Source organism: Hyalella azteca, unplaced genomic scaffold (genome assembly GCF_000764305.2).
Source record: "Hyalella azteca isolate HAZT.00-mixed unplaced genomic scaffold, Hazt_2.0.2 contig5424, whole genome shotgun sequence".
Classification (NCBI taxonomy): Eukaryota; Metazoa; Arthropoda; class Malacostraca; order Amphipoda; family Hyalellidae; genus Hyalella; species Hyalella azteca.
In genome coordinates this window covers 18,561-39,517 of record NW_025935615.1, presented here as the reverse complement: position 1 = coordinate 39,517, position 20,957 = coordinate 18,561, and the positions used below count along the sequence as shown (strand labels likewise).

Genomic DNA, 20,957 nt, shown 5'->3' with positions numbered 1-20,957 from the left:
AATAGACTTCTCCATGACTTTGAATAAAACATTTTAAGAGATCTCGTCTTGTTATAGTTTCATTATCGACTGAGGTCTGGCATTTTTCACCAACATTGTCATTTACAAATTCTCGATCTTTCGTGTATCGCGAATGCCATCTCAAGTTAGAACATTGTATTGTCTATTTTTTAAATATCACTTATAAAAAATATCCCCTCTCACCTGGATGTTCCTCTCACATGAATAATAAAAAATAATAAGTCCCTCTCACCTGAATGTAAAAAATTTCGCACTTAATTTGGATCGACCTTGAATCATTCATAGTCGTATTCATTGTCGCCAACAAGCCGGCCATAGCTGCTGTGTGGTCGTGATGGCGAGCTGTCAATTCTGCTTTTTTCTTTCGCTTGTTTAGGAAAGCGTCGGGCGCCAGCGGCTGACCGCCGGCCGGTCTGGGAGACTAAAGCAATTGTTGGCTTGGCACTCAGCATATCTGATAAACTGGTCTCGTCTAGTGCAATCTGATGGGCAAATGGCCTATGCTGTTGGAATTATGCTCTCATATCGCATGATTTCACATTCATTTAGAATTACTTATTGTGAGTTTTTTAAATCTCTTTATTCTGCCAGTTCTGTCGTCAATGAACTCGAGCAGTCGTAGTCATCTCATATCTCATTGCTATCTCTATGCTGTTGGAATTATGCTCTCGTAACGCATGATTTCACATTCATTTAGAATAACTTATTGTGATTTATTTAAATCTATTTATTCTGCCAGTTCTGTCGTCAATGAACTCGTGCAGTCGTCGTCATCTCATATCTCATTGCTATCTCTATGCTGTTGGAATTATGCTCTCGTAACGCATGATTTTACATTCATTTAGAATAACTTATTGTGAGTTTTAAATCTCTTTATTCTGCCAGTTCTGTCGTCAATGAACTCGTGCAGTCGTCGTCATCTCATATCTCATTGCTATCTCTGAAAGTAGTTAAGGAGTATAAATGTTATTATCTTCACAGAGGCGACGACGCGGTATTTTATCTACGTGCCTATGATGAGCTGAAGTTTCATGTTGCGTCAGCCAACATAACTAACAATATGAATAAATTTTACTTGTAGCTTCATTTAATAGAGGAAAAATGTAATAAACAAAAGATGCGTCGACGGACGGTTTCTCTGCAAATGAGCTTACAAATTTTAAATCTGTGCAAATATAAAATAGAGCTTACAAATTTGAAATCAAATAGAGCTTACAAATTTCTATGATTACCTATGATATGATTGGAACAAATGCGTTACGTGCATAACATGGCCGTAAAAAAAGAAATGGGGACGAAGAAAATGATAATTATTCTCAAGGGACATAAACTAATGTAAATAATAAAAAAAATAAGCAAGTAATAGTCCAACATTTTCAAGACCATTTTTATTTCGTTGTTCACGTCCACTTTCTATCACAAGAAACAAAAATTAATTGAAAAACTGTTATGTTCCGTTTGTTTTTAGAGCACAAAGACTCAAAAATAAAAATAGTGACTCCTGGAATTGAATCCCTGGTAATCCCACAAAATAGAACATTTCGTCCAAAATTTTCAGATATTCGGCAAAAAGTTTTGCTGAACATAGTAAACTTCCGTTATTTTCTATTACGCTGAGGAAACCTATGATAAAACGAAGACATTATGCAAGTGAGGCCAGCACATCGGTTGAACATGAGTGGCCAAAAGTGAGCACATCAGATGGTCATGAGTGGCCAGCCGTAAGCACATCAGATGGTCATGAGTGGCCAGCCGTAAGCACATCAGATGGTCATGAGTGGCCAGCCGTAAGCACATCAGATGGTCACGAGTGGCAAGCCGTAAGTACATCGACCCGCGATGGGTGGCCAGCCGTAAGCACATTGTTCGACCAAGCATGACAGCCGTTAGCACATCGTACGACCCAGCATGGCAGCCGTTAGCACATCGGTTGGCCGTTGGTTGCCCGACGTATGCACATCGGTTGGCACATCGTATGCACATCGGGCGACCAGTCGTAAGCACCTGTCATGTTAGCGACCATCATGAGTCGGGCGGCACAAGTCAGGGGCTAACCGCAGAGCTTGCACCACACATGCCGCGGCTGTGAATCTGTTAACACGTGTAACCTGTGCGGCCCTATAACGGCCCTAACTGTGAAATATTGACACTATTAACGGCAAAAAGTTTAAAGTTTTTTTTTGTAATCACAATTCGACAATCTCATGAATTTTAAATGATTTATTGAAACATATTCATTTTCATCTCAATTTTCAACTTTTCAGTCGTGGAGTACAAGTTCTGGAACGACAGTGGTTGATTGGAAAAAAGTTTTTTCGTGAATTTCTTGAAGTGTCAGCATTGTTAGTGAAATTCCTTTGAAATTTTCTTTCATTATTTACTTTTTTCTTTTCCCCCAAGTTCCACATTTTACGTGCGCAGATAGCGAAAATTTCAATAAACGTCATCAATACTGATCCCTGAAAAACATTTTTTTTAACCTTTGCTAGCTACCCTAAAAATGTGGAAGGCAGTGCACAATGTATCATGTATTGTAGTAATGACATACTTCATGTGTCTCTTGGACACTTTTATAAGCGCATCTCCAAGAAGAAGAGTCACAGTAGACCAAGAAACTCCATTAGAAGATCCAGTAATTATTTACTCCTTGGAGCACCCGAACTCCACGCTTCCTCCATGGGGTGACGTGCCATATGTTGACGTTAATCCTTCTGTCCTGCAATCAGACCTCAAGCAAGTAAAGGAAGACCTCGTATCCAGGATAAGTGAGCTCAAAGAAGATGGTGAGAAACTCCGCACGTCTATAGAAGACTCCAAGGGAGCAACCCAAACTCAAATTACGTCGCTGAAGACTCAGGTCTTTGAAAAAATGAACGAAATGCAGAATGAGGTAAGCATGTATGGTTATAGCTGCTCATCTATTATTTTTTACGCATGTTCGTTGCATAGTTGTGTGGATGTTAAGTTCTCCGGGTAAGAGATTTTCTTAGTTTCTGTGACTCATATTTATTTATGAAGAGTTGTTTGAAGTTTAACATTATGGGGAAAAATTTATTCCTAGAATTTATACGAATTTACGAACCTTATGTACGTACGCGGCAGACATTTGTATGCTCAAAGATTTGAATGAGCTCTATTTTCAACCAAAGTATCAACGAGAAGCGTCCCGTCTTAATTCCAGACACTTCACAATGAACCAGAAACGATTCCATCAAAGCCAAGCACGAACTACAAGTCTAAGAAAGAGAGAGTTCCAAGTTCCTAGCTGTCAGGCCTATCGTTTGTTTTATCCTTTGTTGACTCAGGGAAAAAGTTTCTGGTCTTCCTTGCGAAATTCTACCGCTGTAAAACTTTGCGCTCTGCCGTAATCTCGAGTCTTGCTGAACTTCCGGCAGTGGTGGGGCGTCTTGTCAGGTTGTTCTTCTTTGTCGGCCGCTCCATGGTTTGCTGGAGCAATAACTTTACTCTTTGTTGTAGTGCACGAGAATTCATTTTTAATTTTTACCAGGCTAATTTGAAGCTATTACTTTTGCAAGAATTTTTTGTAGCTACTTATAGTTATATAATAAATTATTACATAAAGATTATTTCTCTTGAGGGATACTAATGAAGAATTAATTTCTAAGTTGATATGAGAAATTTGTAGCAAATTGCCAGATTTCACTTGCAATGATTAGTTTAGAACTTGGCTTCTCTGCATGCAGGTCTCGAGACTGGGTCTCACTGTCATGGCTGAGGACTGTCAAGATCTCTTTGAACTCGGATATAATGCCACAGGTGAGGGGACATTTTTCCATGCATTTGAAACAACTTTGTTCTTTGTGCATATTTATTTTTGGGTGTGATTTTCCTCGATTTTGTAAAATATATTTGGGCGTTATCCCAATTCCATACATTTTTTCGGTATGAATCTAATCATTTTGAGCGAGAATTATGTAGGATAATGTATATCATTATTAATTATTTCTGAGCTCATCCATGTCAAGTTTTTTCTATTTACGTGTATATGTAATTGAAGGAGCTGAAGCGCTTATATATATCCTGCTAGCAAATGCAACAGCTGGTTTCTTACTAATCACCAAGCCGAGCAGATAGATGATAAACTAATTCTATTTCATTAATCATAATAATATGCACACTAATTAATAAAGCGTAAAACAAATGTTGGGGGATTTTTTTCAGGAGTTTACTACCTGCAGAAATTTGGACGACAGGTTCACTGCGACATGGAAATCGACAGCGGCGGCTGGCTGGTGATACAGAGAAGAGTGCGAGTCGATCCTCAGGTAATTAACTAAATTACTAACTACTAATAACTAACATTTCTAAAATACTAATTACATTTGGATAACTCAATATAGACTAATCCACTGATGCCATTAATTCTGAACTCTTTTCAGGTGTTCAGCATTCGAGACTTTAAAAGATGGAATTTTTAGAATTGTATGAATTTATAATTATATTTATAATTATGCATAGAATTATTATATTAATACTTGTTATTATATAGTGAATATAATTTTCGTAGAGAATTTGGTTAAACAGCAATTCGGTAAAAAGAACCAACAGGAGAAATCTAAAACTTACCAGCTGTAACTTAATAACCGAACTCCACTCAATAGGAAATTTTTCTTCCGTATGCAAAAAAAAACATAATAAGATGGGGTTTTCAATTTAAAATAGGAAATTGTTAGTTATAACCTAAAACAATGAAAAATGTTGATTTTTGTATCTGTTGGGATCCATAATATGCTTTGTTGTTTTTCGTATCTATGCGCGATGTTAATTAGGAGCCAAAGTTAATTAGGAGCCAAAAGTGTACCGTTTAAAGGTTATTTTATTGAGGCTACCTTACACTAGATGCTTTATTGAGGCTACCTTACAGAACAAGGAGTTATTGCTGTTCCAAGCCTTCACGTGGCCTCGCTTGATCCTGGCAAATGAGAACAATGATTTTATCGAAGTTCAATCAATCGAAAGTGATGAAATATTATGACTCAATTATTTAGGGTGAAATTTGGTAAAAATGGGCTGCTCTGAAAGGAAATCTTAGTTCATATTTAAACGATATATTCATCGAAATTTCATTCATCAAAAACCATTAAATATCATGTCACATTACTCAAGGATAAAATTTTGTTTAAAAATTGTTACATTGAAAGTTAGTCCTCATTCAAATATACTCGCAATAAATTGTTCTAAATTTGCTAAGCAAACGCAATTATAATTCAATGCACCGTCTATTAATATTTATTCGTGGAAATACCTTAAAATAAATTTTTACTAATTCCGAATCCTTGTTGAACCGAAATAAGAATGCTCGGTTAAATTGATTCATCACATTCAATAAACTACTACACCGTTTAAGAAAAATAGTATAAAATTTTAATATAACGGAGTTGAACGGTGTCGAAAATTGGGCATAGTTGATTAAAATAGCCTCGCTTTAAAATAAACATTTTCATTAATGTTTCAGTTAATGTTTCAGTACAATTAGTACAATTCACATGTACGATATACAGGCTTCCTTTTGGCTGTACTCCTCATAGGACGCGCAAGGTGGTGAAATGGTGCGGGTGAAGAATGACGTGTGGGGGGTGAAGGGTGATGTGTTGGGGGGTGGAGAATGACGTGCTGGGGGTAAGGGGTGAACTGGTGCTATTGGAGAATGACGTGCTGAGGGTGAGGGGTGAAATGGTGCTATTGGAGAATGACGTGCTGGGGGTGAGGGGTGAAATGGTGCGGGTGAGGAATGACGTGTGGGGGTGAAGGGTGAAGTGTTGGGGGGTGAAGAATGACGTGCTTGGGATGAGGGTGAAGTGTTGGGGGGTGGAGAATGACGTGTTGGGGGTAAGGGGTGAAGTGTTGGGGGGTGGAGAATGACGTGTTGGGGGTAAGGGGTGAAGTGTTGGGAGGTGAAGAATGACGTGTTAGGGGTGAGGGGTGAAGTGCTGTGGCGTATGAAGATCATCTCGGCGTCAGAGATAAGCTGCGCCGCGCCAAGGCCGGCATTGTGCGTCGCCAGGGCGTCAGCGTATGAGCGTATGGCGTACGAGTGATCATTGGCCGATGGCGTACGAGTGATCATCGGCGTATGGCGTACGAGTGATCATTGGCCGATGGCGTACGAGTGATCATTGGCCGATGGCGTACGATTGATCATTGGTCGAAGGGCTTGATGCTCGTGCGTTATAACGGCTCCACGTTTGACGCCAAATTTCCTCAAAGTCATTCCCTTGTGGCGTCAAATGTTTCGAGCTATTATTGTCTTTTTTTCTAATATATCGGGATATTTCTGTTAAATCATTCGTGAGAGGTCCGTTGAAGTTTATCCCAATGATACTTGTCGAAGTAAGAACAAAAATTGTGCAGACGATTTTTTTATATTTGGCAGCGATATCATCTAATGTTAACACAAAAATCTTTCAAATAATGTTTCATGTTTTAATAATTCATGATAATTCAAATAAATTCACAGCCAAACACCACTCGGTAGATGGACTCTAAATTATGTATTCGTCCAAGTCAAAAGATTTTAACTGCTATTTGTTACTCGAGGTTTCGATCACCATGAAGCTCCTCTTGCCTCACTGACGATGAGCGACGTTGCCTTTGAGACTGGCATTAAAGGACTAATTGATTATGCGCTTTAATTGACGGCTGACGTCCCCCTTTAATCAGTCATGGTCTCAGGGTTAATATTGAACTTCTAAAAGCGAGATATTATGAAACATTGGCTATCGTGCTCCGCCAATTGGGTGATCTGTTATATCACAGCGTTGCACGCGCAGCTTAATTAAAGTGCTGTAGCAACGTCCCGTCAGGGCGGACACAGAACAGGCTGTTTGACATAAATTCCTGGAATTTATTTTAAAAAATTTTTACTGTCGAATGTGATGTTCTGGTGCGTCGAAGATTGTAGTTATTGATAAATTTTAGCTCTAGCAGCCCGCACAATTGGCTGGTTTAAAATTTCATGCATAACCATTTAATGAACAAGAACGTAGAGCAATACCAGGACAACTACACATTTATACATTATATATTAAATATTAAATGTATTAAAAATCCGGAGAAACAAGTATTGTCATAGTAATATCATCCATTGACTGCTCTTGATTGAAGCCACTTAACGGCCTACTATCCCGATGCTCTTTTTTAAGCTTAATTTTAAGTGGTCTCATGCCATAGTTAAATTAAAATCTATCGTTTCTCTGAAGATTGGATAAAGCTCCACCTCGCCAAGCCGATTTGATCGGATTACGGTGCGGCAAACGAGAGCCTAGCCTTGGCTATCTCTTGTTCATACTCGTGACGCGATCGCGTGATAATATATTATATTTCTTTATAATTTATTCCATAATCACGTCTACTTTATAGCCCTGGTCACTCAACTCTTCCTTTAAGCATATAGACGTTCTATTAACGAAATTGTCCGTCGCCAAATCAAAGCTTTATATGGTTTCTACTATATTATGCCAGAATGAATTATTCTCATCGAGGCAGAGGAAACTTTCATTGCACAGCCTGCTGATTATACTAGATATCGTTACTTTGAAGGAAAGTCGATGATTTTGTATTTGAATATTGAAATTTTTCCAGCAGGAAAATTGAAAAAGTATACCATAATTCCCAACCATAAATATTTTTAGCTTATGAGATCTAGCTTTACGAATGAATATTACTCTCAAATTTTCTCCTGATTCACGTCGTGATTCAGTATTTACCTATATGCATGCAATCGTTACTCAGGTAACTAAGTCAAGATTATCAAATCATCGATCATTCCCCTATTCATGTAATCCTTCCTCTGATATTTATCTGTGTCACGCTTAGATGATTTTTGTCTCAATTTATTATTCCAATATTACGACGTCCAGCGAGAGAGCTTAACATTGCCGTTATAGTGAGCACCAAAAGCACAATTCCTGGACTCGGATATCGACTAAGATTGTGAACAGAGAACACGAAATATATGGGAAGAGCAGAGCGTGTTTGGTGAGACTGCGTGGTGTGTTTGAACAGCTTATATTGGATCCCCAAATTGTGTATACAGCTCTGGGTGGTGGCACGCATCGTTGATGGACTTCAGGCTTATTCGCTACGGCTTGGATGCAGCTTAGATCAAAACTTGCCTTCCATTGTGTCTGCAAGTTAATAGCCTTAGTAGCCTCTCAGACTAATGGGCGGCATTGATTACTGGCAGCTATGCGCATGAAAAACAAACACTCTCCAGAATTTAATAAGTTTACTTATTTAACAAAATATGATGTTTTCATATAGCACATGCATCAAGATGCCTCGTCAATTTTCAGGAAGCAGTTTCAATTTTAGAATTCAACTTCCAATTAGTCGCTTATTTCTTTGATTTATATGGGACTTTCCTTGCAGGTTGTATGTTTTTTTACGACATGTTTCAAAAATTTGCTTTAAACATGTTTTTGCAAATTTTCGATTTTTTGCACTGTAATGTTAAATTATTTTCATGAAACAGGTTAATTTCGACCAATCGTGGCACACGTACAAGAAAGGATTCGGTGACTTGGAATCTGAGTTCTGGATCGGGAACGAATTTCTCCACGTACTCACTAACCAAAAGGCCTACAGACTTGCCGTCGACATGGTGGATTTTGAAAAAGGGGCTTTCGCCGCATCATACAGGTAAGTAAAACCGTTCAGAAACGCCGGTATGGCTGCAAAACTCCTTTACTGTTCATACAGGTAAGTAAAACCGTTCAGAAACACCGGTATGGCTGCAAAAATCCTTTACGGTTCATACAGGTAAGTAAAACCGTTCAGAAACACCGGTATGGCTGCAAAAATCCTTTACGGTTCATACAGGTAAGTAAAACCGTTCAGAAACACCGGTATGGCTGCAAAAATCCTTTACGGTTCATACAGGTAAGTAAAACCGTTCAGAAACACCGGTATGGCTGCAAAAATCCTTTACGATTCATACAGGTAAGTAAAATTCCTACAGGTGAGTGGAACTGTGGAGAAAGTAAAATTCCTACAGGTGAGTAGAACTGTGGAGAAAGTAAAATTCCTACAGGTGAGAATTCATCCCTTCAGAAACATTTGGTATGGCTGCAAAATTTATTTACGGCTCATAAGGGTCAGTAACAGGGCTCAGAAACCTTGGGTACGTCCCTTAAATTCATATACGGCACCGAATATAGAACATTTTTTGCTTCCCATCAGACTCAGGCTACGGGGCATTTTATTTTCAATGTCATTGAGTCATTGGGAAGAGCCAAAGACTTTCCAATGAGTCACTGGGAAGGCCAGTCTATTTCATTTTTAGCTTATCAGTTTCAGGATGTAAGAAATAAAACCTTGCCAAATCATCTGCACCTCAATACACTGCCAGACAGACATCAGTTCTGAACTTGAGACAAGTCAGATCGGAACCTAAAAATAAAGCGAGCTAATGTAATTTCGTCAGACACGTATAGACTGTCGCGTTTGTCACAGACCACTTCTTTATCAGTTCCGTTTCACTGACATAAGCGAATCTAGTGAACTTAAACTCGTGTTTCGTCTAGAGAACTTGAATAAAAAAGTGCCTCTAACGAAAAATGTTTCTATTTATTTTCATTATTTTGCAATAACTTATCTTCGAACTTTTTGAACTCTGTTAAAGGTCTATATAATTCAAGTTGAAATAAAAGCAAGGAGAGGATTGTCAAGTAGATTTTTTTGAACCCTGTACCCTGTACAAATGGTTAAAATCCTAAAGTATTTGAGACCACGATATTCGCTTGCCTGATTTGTTTTGATAAATGCATAGAGTTGGCTTTCGCAAGAGTTCCATTTCACGCTTGTCCAGAGATTGACAGAGAACTATTAGGTCTGAGATATTACTAGAGCTGGTGTGGATTGGTATATTAAGAAAATTATTTAGATCTGAGAGACAGGATGAGCTAGTGGAGCATTATCACGAGAACCTCTCTTACAAAGCTGCCGACGTTATCTACAAGGCACATGCATCAATACTCTTGCCCGGCTCTCAAGCCCCCACACTCTGGGTCCTTGTGACACGGAGCTTCCTGTTGAGGTTGTGCGCCACCAAATCAGCGCGATGGCGGTCCGTCAGAAAGACCGAGCATAGACACCCATATGGAGGTCTTGACTCTGCTTTTGGTGAGGCTTCAGATAATGGCACTGAGCCAGATAAACATCCGTCTCACCTCATACTGATTACAAGTTAAATATAAATCATACATCATTTTTTGAGTCTGCTCGGCCGGATCTTTAAGAATGAATCGATGGTAAAATATAAAGCAGGATGTGAGAAGCAAAGCCAAGGGCGCTGAGGGACAAGCAAGTTGGACAAAGGGCTCACATGTCGGATTGCACGCTTCGTATGAAATTCGTTTCGATTTAAAATAACTAGAAATTTCTTCACGCCCATTTCATAAATGTTCGTTAATAGTGGGCCGAGATTCCCATTTTAATATAATAAAACTACGAAAACGACAAATTTGATTATGAAATGTTTCAACTATGATACGTTTCAGCATTATTGCCTTATCCTTCGTATTAAAATAGCTCAACTATATTTGCTTTGATATCAACATTTCCACCACGTTGCAAACTAATTTGGTCCTGCGAGCAGCTCCTTTCGGGTAGGCAACGAAGCTTCATTCTACGCACTGGACTTGGGCGAATTCAAGGGCAACACAACGGACGCGTTCAGCTACCACCACGGCCGACCCTTTACCTCTAACGACAGAGACAACGACCTTTATGGAGCGGGCAACTGTGCATCTTATTTCAGCGGCGGATGGTGGTATGAGAAGTGAGTGACTTTTTTCTTGTGGATGCCCTAAAGAAAGAAACTCTTGTCGTCAGAGAAAGTATTTGTGCTGTATCAAAAAATTCATTTCGTTTTTAAATTGTAACTCGTGCCGACGATACAGCGATTTTCCGACAAAAAATTCAACCAACAGTGCAAACGATAATACAAGAGATGCTTTTCTCTGAATCTAACGAAAATATTCTTGCATCGATCATTTTGGTTATGTTTTGAAACTATGATAATAAAAATAAAAATAAGTTTTCAAGAATTAAATGATAAATGGCGGGAAATGCAATTCCATCTTCGAAATATCTCAAGCAAATAACTGAAAGATTCATAATCGAGGTAGATAATCTACAAATACATATTGTAATTTGAGCGGGGAGACACTGCATGATTTCATGCAGTGTATTGCAGTATTCATTCTTGTAGTATTCTCTGTACAACCCGCGAGTATTAAATGACCTTTCTGAGATCAAGTTGTATATGACAACATTTTCCTATAACAGTACTGCTTCCCAACTGGTCCCAACGGAACAAAAAAAAAAAAGATTTCCAATCACCCATCAATGGATGCCTTTCTTCCTGTTAAATTCAATAAAAATGTTTTCCTCGTTTTAATGAATATCCTACTTCAGTGCAACTTAATCAGTGATTAATTCAGAAAAACCTACAACCTCATTTTTAAGATTAATCTTAAAATTTGCAATTAAAATTTTCTTGCTAAATACCTATAAGTGCAAAGGCATCTGCTGCCTACAGAATTCTCAGCATTAAATTTCATTGTATTTCGTTCAGCGCATTAATCCATATGATCTTTCATCGCTATCTCTCGCTGTTTCTTATAACTCAGTATATTATATTATACTATATTACTCAACATTATATTTTGTAATATGTATATACATATTTATTATACATACATTATGTATATACATATTAACACGAAGTGTTAATATGTGTACCGAAGTGGTACATATGCGTATACCACGAAATGTATTTCTCCAGGACGTAGTGGTACATAATTCAGGTTGCTTAAAATCGGCCAAATCCGAGAACAAAAAAGACCAAAAAAGGCCGATAACTCAATATATACTAGTTTATTTGTAGGTTTCGCTATGAAAATTCCATTTATTTTCTTTTTGCAGTATTTAAAATTTAACTAGGAAGTACCCCTATCATAAATTTTAGCCGGCGAACGCAATTGAGAAAAACTAAATCACGGAATTTTTCCGGGAAAAATGACCGCTTGGCAACCCTGTTTAAAAATAGTCCAAAAATTGAATAATAGGACAAGATGAAGTAATCGGAGTCAAAGTGTTAAGATATATTGGTTTCTGTCTTGCAGCTGCTACGATGCCCACCTAAACGGTGTGTACCCGGAGCCGCCCGACAGGTTGAACGCTTCGTTCATCACGTGGTGGGCGCTGGAGAACAACACGCGTGTTCCGTTGGTCCTGACCAGCGTAACCGTGCGCGTCAAGCCTTCTCCTTGAGCGTTAAAACGGCAATAATGAATTCTTGGCTGTTAAATTTAGGTCCCTTTAATATTTTTAAAGCTAATTCAAGACTTCAGTGATACTTTGGGCTTCTAGATAAATCACGAGTGTAGTATATAGAGCCAAATGAAAGATACCTGCAAAACTCGGTTAAAAATTCTCGCTGCTAGAAATACGCATTGACTTGCGCTTGGGCTTTGACGTTATAAATTTGATCTGGGAGGAAGTATTCATTCATTCGATTCCAGAAGAACTCGTATAGATAATTTAGGACTTAATTGTACCCATCACATCCCAAATTAATCATTCATAATCATTTAGTTATTTCTGGAATATATGCGCTGTTATATATATGCAACTGAACTTTTCTTTATAATTCAGAGGCAAGAATTTAGTCTCTATTTAAACCTTACCGTGGTAACTCTGGGAATCTTGTATAGGCTGTTCATTCTGACAGCATATTTAGCTTAGTTTTGAAGTTCATCGTCGGGTTAGACATGATCTTGAGATGGTGTGTAACCGAAAAGTGTCAAAGGAGTTTCAAGAGGCTCTCGAATCGATTTTTCTTGGTTTTCTCGTCAAAAGTCGGGACAAGTTCAAAGAAAGTTAGGTAAGAGCTTTCCCGACCCTTGACAAAAAGCACAGCTCCATCTTTGAGCAGTTTTTTAGACTTGTACCGAAGTAACTTTCAGCTTCCTGATTTTAATCTCTATGTAAATATGAAGGCTAGAAGTAAGTGCACGGATTCGGCTAGGTTTCATTTTATTTTTGCGTTGATTTAAAGCTAAGTTCATAGCTTTTCACAATAATCTAAAAATAGCTTTAAAATCAATGTTGTTGAATGGATTTAGATAACAGTGTTTACTTAGTAGCTTATTTTATACAATTAGTCAGCTCGTAACTTATAATCCGTACCAGTCATAAGTCTTATTCGTGAGGAATCGCATAAGCTTATTGTGAAGTGGTTTGTAAAAAAATTCTACCAGTACTTTGAATGCTCCTGCGCTTTTCCAATGTAATGTATTGCACGCTATTCGTAGAGTGAATGAATTGTATATTTCCTGTACAGCTAATCAGTTTTGTAGTGAGTTGAAATTATGCCTCATTTTGAGAACTAAGTATTCTAAACTTATTAAATTTAGTGAAAATTAGTGACAATTTTTTGAAGGGTTCTTGTAGCGTGCATTTATTGTCAGCTTTCGCAATAACTGATATAACTTTCCTTATCCATTAATAAACTGCTTTGTTGAGACCCTAGATGCATTTTTTCAATCGCTTATTTTTCAAAAGATTTTTTTCTTGTTTATTTTTTTTTCAGACATTTAGTGGTCTCGACAAGGAAAAGAGCTATTTAGTGATATAAAATTTTTAACATGATACTAGTTTTATATCCCTCCTAGTGGCAATTGGAATTTCTGGTTAAAATGATATATTCATACACTTTTAATATCAGTTCCCAAAGTGGACTGTACCCCCCCCCCTGGGGGCGGTGTAAAGACCTGGGGGGCGGTGAGGTAGAAAGGGCGGTACGGGGGCAGCAGTCCGAGCTCGAAGTCAGAAGTTCATACGTTTGTTTGACGATTTGTACGCAACACCTGCAGCACATGGCTTCCAGCGATGGGTTTTTCAATCCAGATCTGTTTTTTTTGGTTGTCTCCTGCGTCTCTATAGTAAATTTTTGAAAATATTCGAAATCTGGTGGGCGCTAGAAATTCAAATGTTTCTGTTGGGGGGGGGGCGCTAGAAATTAACTGGAAAGCCAAGGGGGCGCCAGCCTGCAAAAGTTTGAGAACCACTGCTTAAAATAATCGTTCAAAAATCGTTTTCGATTCTTGCATTGCTATTAAAGAAAGGAATTTCGGACTGAAAAAGTAATAATGTAGTGATCGTACTGAACAATTTAGCAAAATCGACTGATGAAGTGAGATTTTAAAAACAAACTTATAATAGAAAATAGGAAAATAAGTACACATAATAAAATAATAGAATAATCTTTGTGTGTATACTATGAGTAAGTTTCTTCAAAATCCAAGACACGGAAGTTACGGATTGTATATACAAGTATGTACATTGTACATTAGATGAAGCCCTGAATAACAGAAATGCTATTTTTGCTCAATTTTTCCAGAGGCCAAGAATTTAACGAGTAAAAATGAACCATATTTTAGAAAAAAATCACTCGACTAAAATTAAGAATTTAAATTTGTAATTACTTGATAGAAATCGTAAGATATGACGTTTATGCCAGAAAATTTGAAATTTAAAAACTTCTGCATAATATTAGAAGCGTGACAATTTTTGAAGCAGATTTTATACAAAACTGATTTCTGTCCTAAAATAAGTCAAAATATAGTCATGAATACAGAAAAAAACTTCTTTTAGCAGATTATGGAATAAAAAATAACATCAGCTCTTGAATTTGAAAAAAATATTATGCATACAGGATTCTCATAAATAATTTAGTTTAACATCAGGGGTGTTACTCATGTTCGTAAGTTGGCGTAACAAAACAATGTTATTCCGTTTAACTTTTCTTCGTGGAAAATCATATTAGTTCGTTGCGGTCATTTCAAGCAAATTCAGCGGCAAACCTTTAACTATTTGTTTGAATTCCTGCAGCCTCAATAAAATTTATCATACTTTAGATGGGACAATTGCCGTTTAATTATTTTCTAGCATCATGATCATACTCTTAAAATTAAAGATAATCTGAGCATCTCATCCATCGCAATACACTCATTCTCATGTTTGCTTTGACATAAACTGGTTTATAAGTAAAGTTAGTGAACGAATTTTTCACATGAAGAAAGTGAAGTCTTAGGAAAATTTCAGACACGACACTTGTATTTGCCAATAAAATCGTATTTTGTCACGCTATATAATAATATAATAATGGAGCAAAAACGTCAATAAACGTGTCGGTCATTAGAATTTATTCTTTTTTAAGAAATTAAATTTAAAAAAGTATAAGTTGTTTCTATCTTTTGGTTTGGAATCTCGTACAGAGGGATGAAACTTATTGTGCATAAGCACAACAGAAAACTTCTGGTACCAACGATTTTCTTCAATCCGGGTCCGGGAAAATGTGTAAACATAAAACGTTCAAAAAAATTACTCAATTGTGCTCAATTTTTTAAATTCAAAAACGTTGCTTTCAATCAAATCTTCACTTTGACATTCACGCCACTTTTCACGTGTCTTAAAAATAAGGAGTGAGGAGAATCTGCTGAGTATCAACGAGAGAAATCAACCTGCTGGAAACGGCATCCCTTGGAAAGGGAACCCGCCGAAGAGTGGAGGTGCTGTCGCGGTCACTGTGGTAGATTCGTAAGTCGTAAGCGTCGTTCGAACCACTTCGGTACTAGTCAAAGTCGTATAAATTGGGCGAGCATTGAAGATGACACGCAGTACTCTTGTTGTAGTCGTAGTTACGTCTGTAGTGATAGTCACAGGTGACGATGTCACAGACACCTGAGGCTGTAGAGCAGCAGGAAAGCCTCCAAAGGCGTATGGGTTCATAAGTTGTAGGTAGGCAAGTTGCTGGAGTTGCTCCGGAGAAAGTTGAGGCGTGGCTTTAGTGACTGACTCTGGTGCTAGAGTCTGACCAGATTGCAGTTGAGGAGTACCCTTGAGTGCCGCAGAAAATTGAGGGTTCAATTTCTCATCTAAAGCATCTGTATCGACTTCATCGCCGACAAGTTCAGCAAGAGATGCATCTTTTTGGCGGAAGCCGGAAGGAGGCTTGATACGAGTTTCGCTGTTCTCATCATACTCTAACTCTCCTGGTAGAAGCGATTCGTCATTTTCAGTGCCCTCAGCTAGCAGTTTGTCATTAAATTCATTCAATGAATTTTCAGGGATGAAATCAAAAGCCTCCACTGGAGGAATGGTTTTGATTGCCGTAACGATCCTTGTAATGAAATATGTCTGAGTGAGGGTGTGTTGCATAGTCAGATGTTCTTTTCGTACTGGTAGCACTGATGTCTTGAGAACTGTTTCGGTTGTACTGAATGACTCTGTAACTGTTTGGAGAATTGCGTTCAAATTACCCTCTCCGATATCGACAGGAGGTAGCGTTGCGAACGATTTAGATGATGCAAGAATATTTTCGAACAGTGGGGAAGACTGAAAATTTTCTTCGAGGTAAGATTTTGTATTGATATCATCCCTTCTGACATTGGATGTTCGGGGATAGAAAGCTGTAGGCTCAACTTCGTGGGTGTATGTTTTGGTAAAGGTCACGAAGCGAGTATTCTTCTTAGCACCCACCTTGAACGTATGCATTGATCTGATGGTGGCTATTTCAATCCACTTATCACCAACTTTACTCTTTTGTACGTTGAGCGTTTCATCACCGTCGTTCTCAGTAGGAGGAAGTGTAGGGGTAGGCTGGACGAGTGGCTCGTTCACAACTTGGGTGGCCTCTTCTTCAACTAGTTCTTCTACTGGTCTGCGATTAGTTATAATTTTAGGGCGATTAACACCATTAGGTCTACGACGTTCGAATGGTCTCTTGCCATTTCGATCTCTCGGAGGAGTAGTTCGGTGAGAGGCAGTTTTAGTATCACCAAATCTAAAAGATGAAGCTGGCGTGAACCGAGGACGGAATGTTGTTGGACTATCATTTTCCTGAACTTTAGGGCGATTGATATTACTTTTAAACGAGGCACCCACTGGCTTAAATACAGGACGGTTATCGGTACCAGATCGCTGCAGGTCATCTTCATCTTCATTCAACCCGTCAACGTACGGGTCATCCTTTGATTCGGTTCGTGGCGGACCTCTTCTCTTGAGGAAGACAGGTTGGTCGTCTAGTCTCCCATCCCGAGAAGCGCTTGAAGCCGTAAAAAGCGCCTCTAAGGGCAGTGCTACGCTGGAGGCGGGATTAATGAACTGAGTTGCAGAACCCTTTATTACAGATTTTACAGTCTCGACACCAGCATCAAACAAACCAGCTGATGTTGATGTCTGGAAGATACGGGATGTACTGAGAAGCACCTGAGCGTACTGGCCTTTGATGTACGTTCCAATTACTGAAGTTTCGTGTACTGTTGTCAATCCTCCGGCGATCAAAGTACCACCAAGTGTAGTTACGAGTCCAGTGGGAGGCAAACCGCTGTCTCCGATGATAGGATCCGGATTGATTTTAAATTCCTGCTGCCGGCTAGGCGAATCCTCATTGTCGTTATTCTTCGTCGGCTTACCACCGATGGCGTTCGTGAATCGGTCAATGATGCTCAAAGATGCAAAGTTTTGTTTCGCTGTAACTACAACTTCAGATGGTGTAACGCGGAGAGTCTGAGCCGCACTGGGCAACGGAACTCTAGTTCCAGTAACTGTGATAGGAGAAATAGTAGATCCTCCTTCAGAATTTGTATTTCTAAAGCCTGAAAAATCTAATCGCCTTCTGTCGCCATTACTTGAATGACGTCGAGGTGGCTTAGGGTCACGTCGTTTAGCGTCCCCGATTTGACCAAACCTAAATGGTCTTGGGCCTGGCTTTTTGGCAGGTTCAGGAATTGCAGTGATCACGTTCGTGGGCTGCGACGACTTCACTACAGATGGACTGGCGATCTCTGTCATGGATGACTGGAGTATCACTGGGGACGCAATGACGGTTTTCTGATTGACGGCTGCGACCACACGCGGCTGTTGAGGGGTCGGAGTTGCTTCGACGATGAATCGACTGGGCGATGGCTTCACTTCCTTTTCACCTTTCGACTCTGAAAAATTCATATACTGTATAGATACAAAATATATTTTCTTAACTAAAAGTTTCTGCTAAAATTTTATTATCTAAAATTTTGGTAGCAGTGGCATTTTTTAAAAATATTATGGGATCACCTTAAATTCCTGCAAAGTGGTAGCAATATCGATAATGTCTGACACCTGAGAGAGACTATTAGCAGCTTGTTGTTATTTCGATATAAAACAAAAAAAAATTAATGTTCCTATGCGATATTCGAAAGCACAAGTACAGATCACGTTTCAAAGCTATGCAATTTGACAATACTTGAAAATAATTACCAACATCAACGAAGATTTGACCCGTTGATACAAATTATCTCTGCATCAGAATATCTGACTATCACTAGCTCGCCTCACCAGATTTCGGTGAGAAGACCATGATAGTAGACCCAACAGTCGTTGTGAAGTCCAGAAACCCGTAGACCGTTTTTGTCACGAATTTACTGGGCCCTCCTGTCTTTAGTTCGCGAGCTTCAGGCTTCGCTTTCTGCTCTTGAGCAGGCGTCGGCTTGTCATCCTTGCTACCGCCGAATGGATTGTAAACAGGTGCCAGCTGAGCTGCTCCCAGCAACGCTGCTCGACATAAAGAGAGATTTTACAAATCGGTTTACGAGACGAGAATTTCGGGGCCGAGTCCTTCCCTTTAGCCACACGTGCCAAAATACGGCAAGTATATATATGTGAAGTTTTCAGTGCGTCAGCTCTCCTCCAATGATAAGATATATCTTTTTGTTTATTGATAATTTACATGAATTTATACGTGAGGGCGGACATAAGTATAGGCGAGAAACAAAACACACAATGAAGACAAAGAGCCAATCCTGGCACCTGTAAACTGGAAATTAGAGGAAGTTGCTAGGGCTAGTCACACGTAATTGAATCGAATTCTGGGTGAAACCTGTTAAATTTTGTATTTCGAATAATGTTAATTAAGAAAACGAGAGCAAATTTTCGTAGACATGAATGCTGGTCAACCTCCTAAATGTCATCTGTGAAATAAATCAGACAAATGCAGAAAAAAATGAAATTTAAGGACGGCGTCACCGCTACCTCTGAAAATTGCGTTAATTCCATCGAAAATACCCATGAAAAATGTCACAAGTTTTTCACTAAGAATGAAGATTTGTTCACATTTTTAATAGACAAAATGGCCCAAAAAATTCTAACGAATTAGTTTAATGACATGCGCAAATATTGATGAACTACGTCATATTTATGAGGCAACAACTCTACAGGAATTTAGGCAAAAAAATCTCAAAATGTACAATATTTCAGCAACCCCATAGCGTTCGAAGGAATCCTAGCAATTTTTAATTTACTCCATGTTGGATTCGATGAGGCGAGCGATGCAAATTTGAGATTCTGGGAAGAAAATCAAATTTTAATTTCATGAATTCGATGCTGAGACCTGCACGCGGGCGTTGAATTTCCAAGTCAAAACTATTTCCATGCAACCCTCGTATGAGACTCCAGCTGTACAGCCCAATCGAATGACCCGTGCCAGGCTGTAGGTATGTATATGAATTGATATTGCATCTTTAACACGTATTCTATATGTGAATTGGGCAGAAAATAGGGAAATTTTAAAATAATACATTGGAAATGGAAGCAGAAGTTGAGAACAAACTGATATAAGTAAAAATATAAGTAAAAACGGTAAGTGTAAATTGGGTTTTCACCGTTATTTTAATTATTCAACATTTTTTTATTTACATAACTCTTTTCGACATTTGCATTATGTGAATTTCGGCTGACGCACTAGAAGCAGAGAGATTAATTTATCTTGTCATCAGGTGCCTCAGAGTCAGAGTTGTGAATAATTGAATCATGTGAATGAACAGACGTGAGTGCTAATTCAGCGTAAACTTGATTGTGTTTATTTCAGATCTTTAGCGAAAGTATTCGTAAATTTCATTCTGGTGTGTTAGCTATTTGCGTGTGAAAATTAATTTGCATTGAAATGAATTCAACTTTTCGACATTCACATTCACACTTCCTACGGAACCTACCCCAGTATTAATAAACATACATGAATTCATTGAGCTCAGAGTGTTTTCAGTTGAGAATTTTCGTTTAAAATATTGAATGCAAGGAATGTATGGGTAATTAAAATTATTAGACAGACATTTTTTATTAAAAATTACCTGTTAACCGATAACTTTCGTCTTGTTGAGCAGCATCGTCGAGGAATCAAGTGAGAAAAACACGCATATTCGAATGGCAATGAAGACGAATTACCTTATAAAAACGTGCATATTTGCAAGACATTTTTGACGCTGATGGCTTACCGGTGCTGTGGTACAGGAGAGCGTCTCCTCTCACCGTATACGTGCTCAGCCTGAACTGAGCTGATGTGACCACGGCTGAAGAGGATCGGTCTGCAATGAGCACCAAGTTCAACGCTCACAATGAGCACCAAGTTCAACGCTCACAATGAGCACCAAGTTCATCGCTCACAATGAGCACCAAGTTCAACGCTCACAATGAAGTCTCAGACAAAAATTCTGCTACTCACTGAACCGTCAAACGCTAAGATTTCCAAATATTAAAAGACCCACGTGAATAAAACTCCGCCAACTTCCCTTTTGTTTGGTGTTGGCGTTCATTTCAAAGACAAACGAACCTTAATGAAAACTCATGAAAAGTTTCACGTCTTTGTCTTCTTTGAAGGCTTTCTTGAGACTAGGAAAGATGTTGTCCTTATAGAACAAACAAGCTTGCATGCCAGTCACTGGCTTGATTAAAGACGTTTCATGCAAATATTTTATCAAATCAGACTTGCCTTTGACGCTTTGGGCCTTAATTTCTTATCAACAATAAATAAATTAAATGCCCGTAAAACTTTAATTCTATAATAATTTCATGCACGTGTGCATCTGAGGATGTTA

At 38.6% G+C, this 20,957-nt stretch overlaps 2 protein-coding genes across 2 annotated transcripts; one reads left to right on the top strand and one right to left on the bottom strand.

Annotated features, from left to right (window-relative positions):
- The first annotated feature begins 2,416 nt into the window (after window positions 1–2,416).
- Window positions 2,417–13,499, top strand: LOC108670894 (techylectin-5B). Its single transcript, XM_018158383.2, has 6 exons — window positions 2,417–2,911; window positions 3,726–3,798; window positions 4,204–4,307; window positions 8,516–8,682; window positions 10,640–10,822; window positions 12,171–13,499. The coding sequence occupies exons 1-6, from the start codon at window positions 2,522–2,524 to the stop codon at window positions 12,316–12,318; spliced, it is 1,065 nt and encodes a 354-aa protein (XP_018013872.1). The 5' UTR covers window positions 2,417–2,521; the 3' UTR covers window positions 12,319–13,499.
- Window positions 13,500–14,738: 1,239 nt separating this feature from the next.
- LOC108670892 lies at window positions 14,739–20,447 on the bottom strand (the record flags this gene model as incomplete). Its single annotated transcript, XM_018158380.2, has 3 exons — window positions 14,739–18,044; window positions 18,427–18,642; window positions 20,358–20,447. Coding segments are annotated over 3 exons (2,783 nt in total), but the record flags the coding sequence as incomplete, so codon positions are not given.
- Between the last annotated feature and the right edge of the window lie 510 nt (window positions 20,448–20,957).

Bases quoted from the DNA above. Each gene is read 5' to 3' on its own strand.
- LOC108670894 (XM_018158383.2), top strand. From the start codon at position 2,522: ATGTGGAAGGCAGTGCACAATGTATCATGTATTGTAGTAATGACATAC. The intron at 2,912-3,725 runs GTAAGCATGTAT...CTCTGCATGCAG, and splicing joins TGAACGAAATGCAGAATGAG to GTCTCGAGACTGGGTCTCAC. The intron at 10,823-12,170 runs GTGAGTGACTTT...TCTGTCTTGCAG, and splicing joins GGCGGATGGTGGTATGAGAA to CTGCTACGATGCCCACCTAA.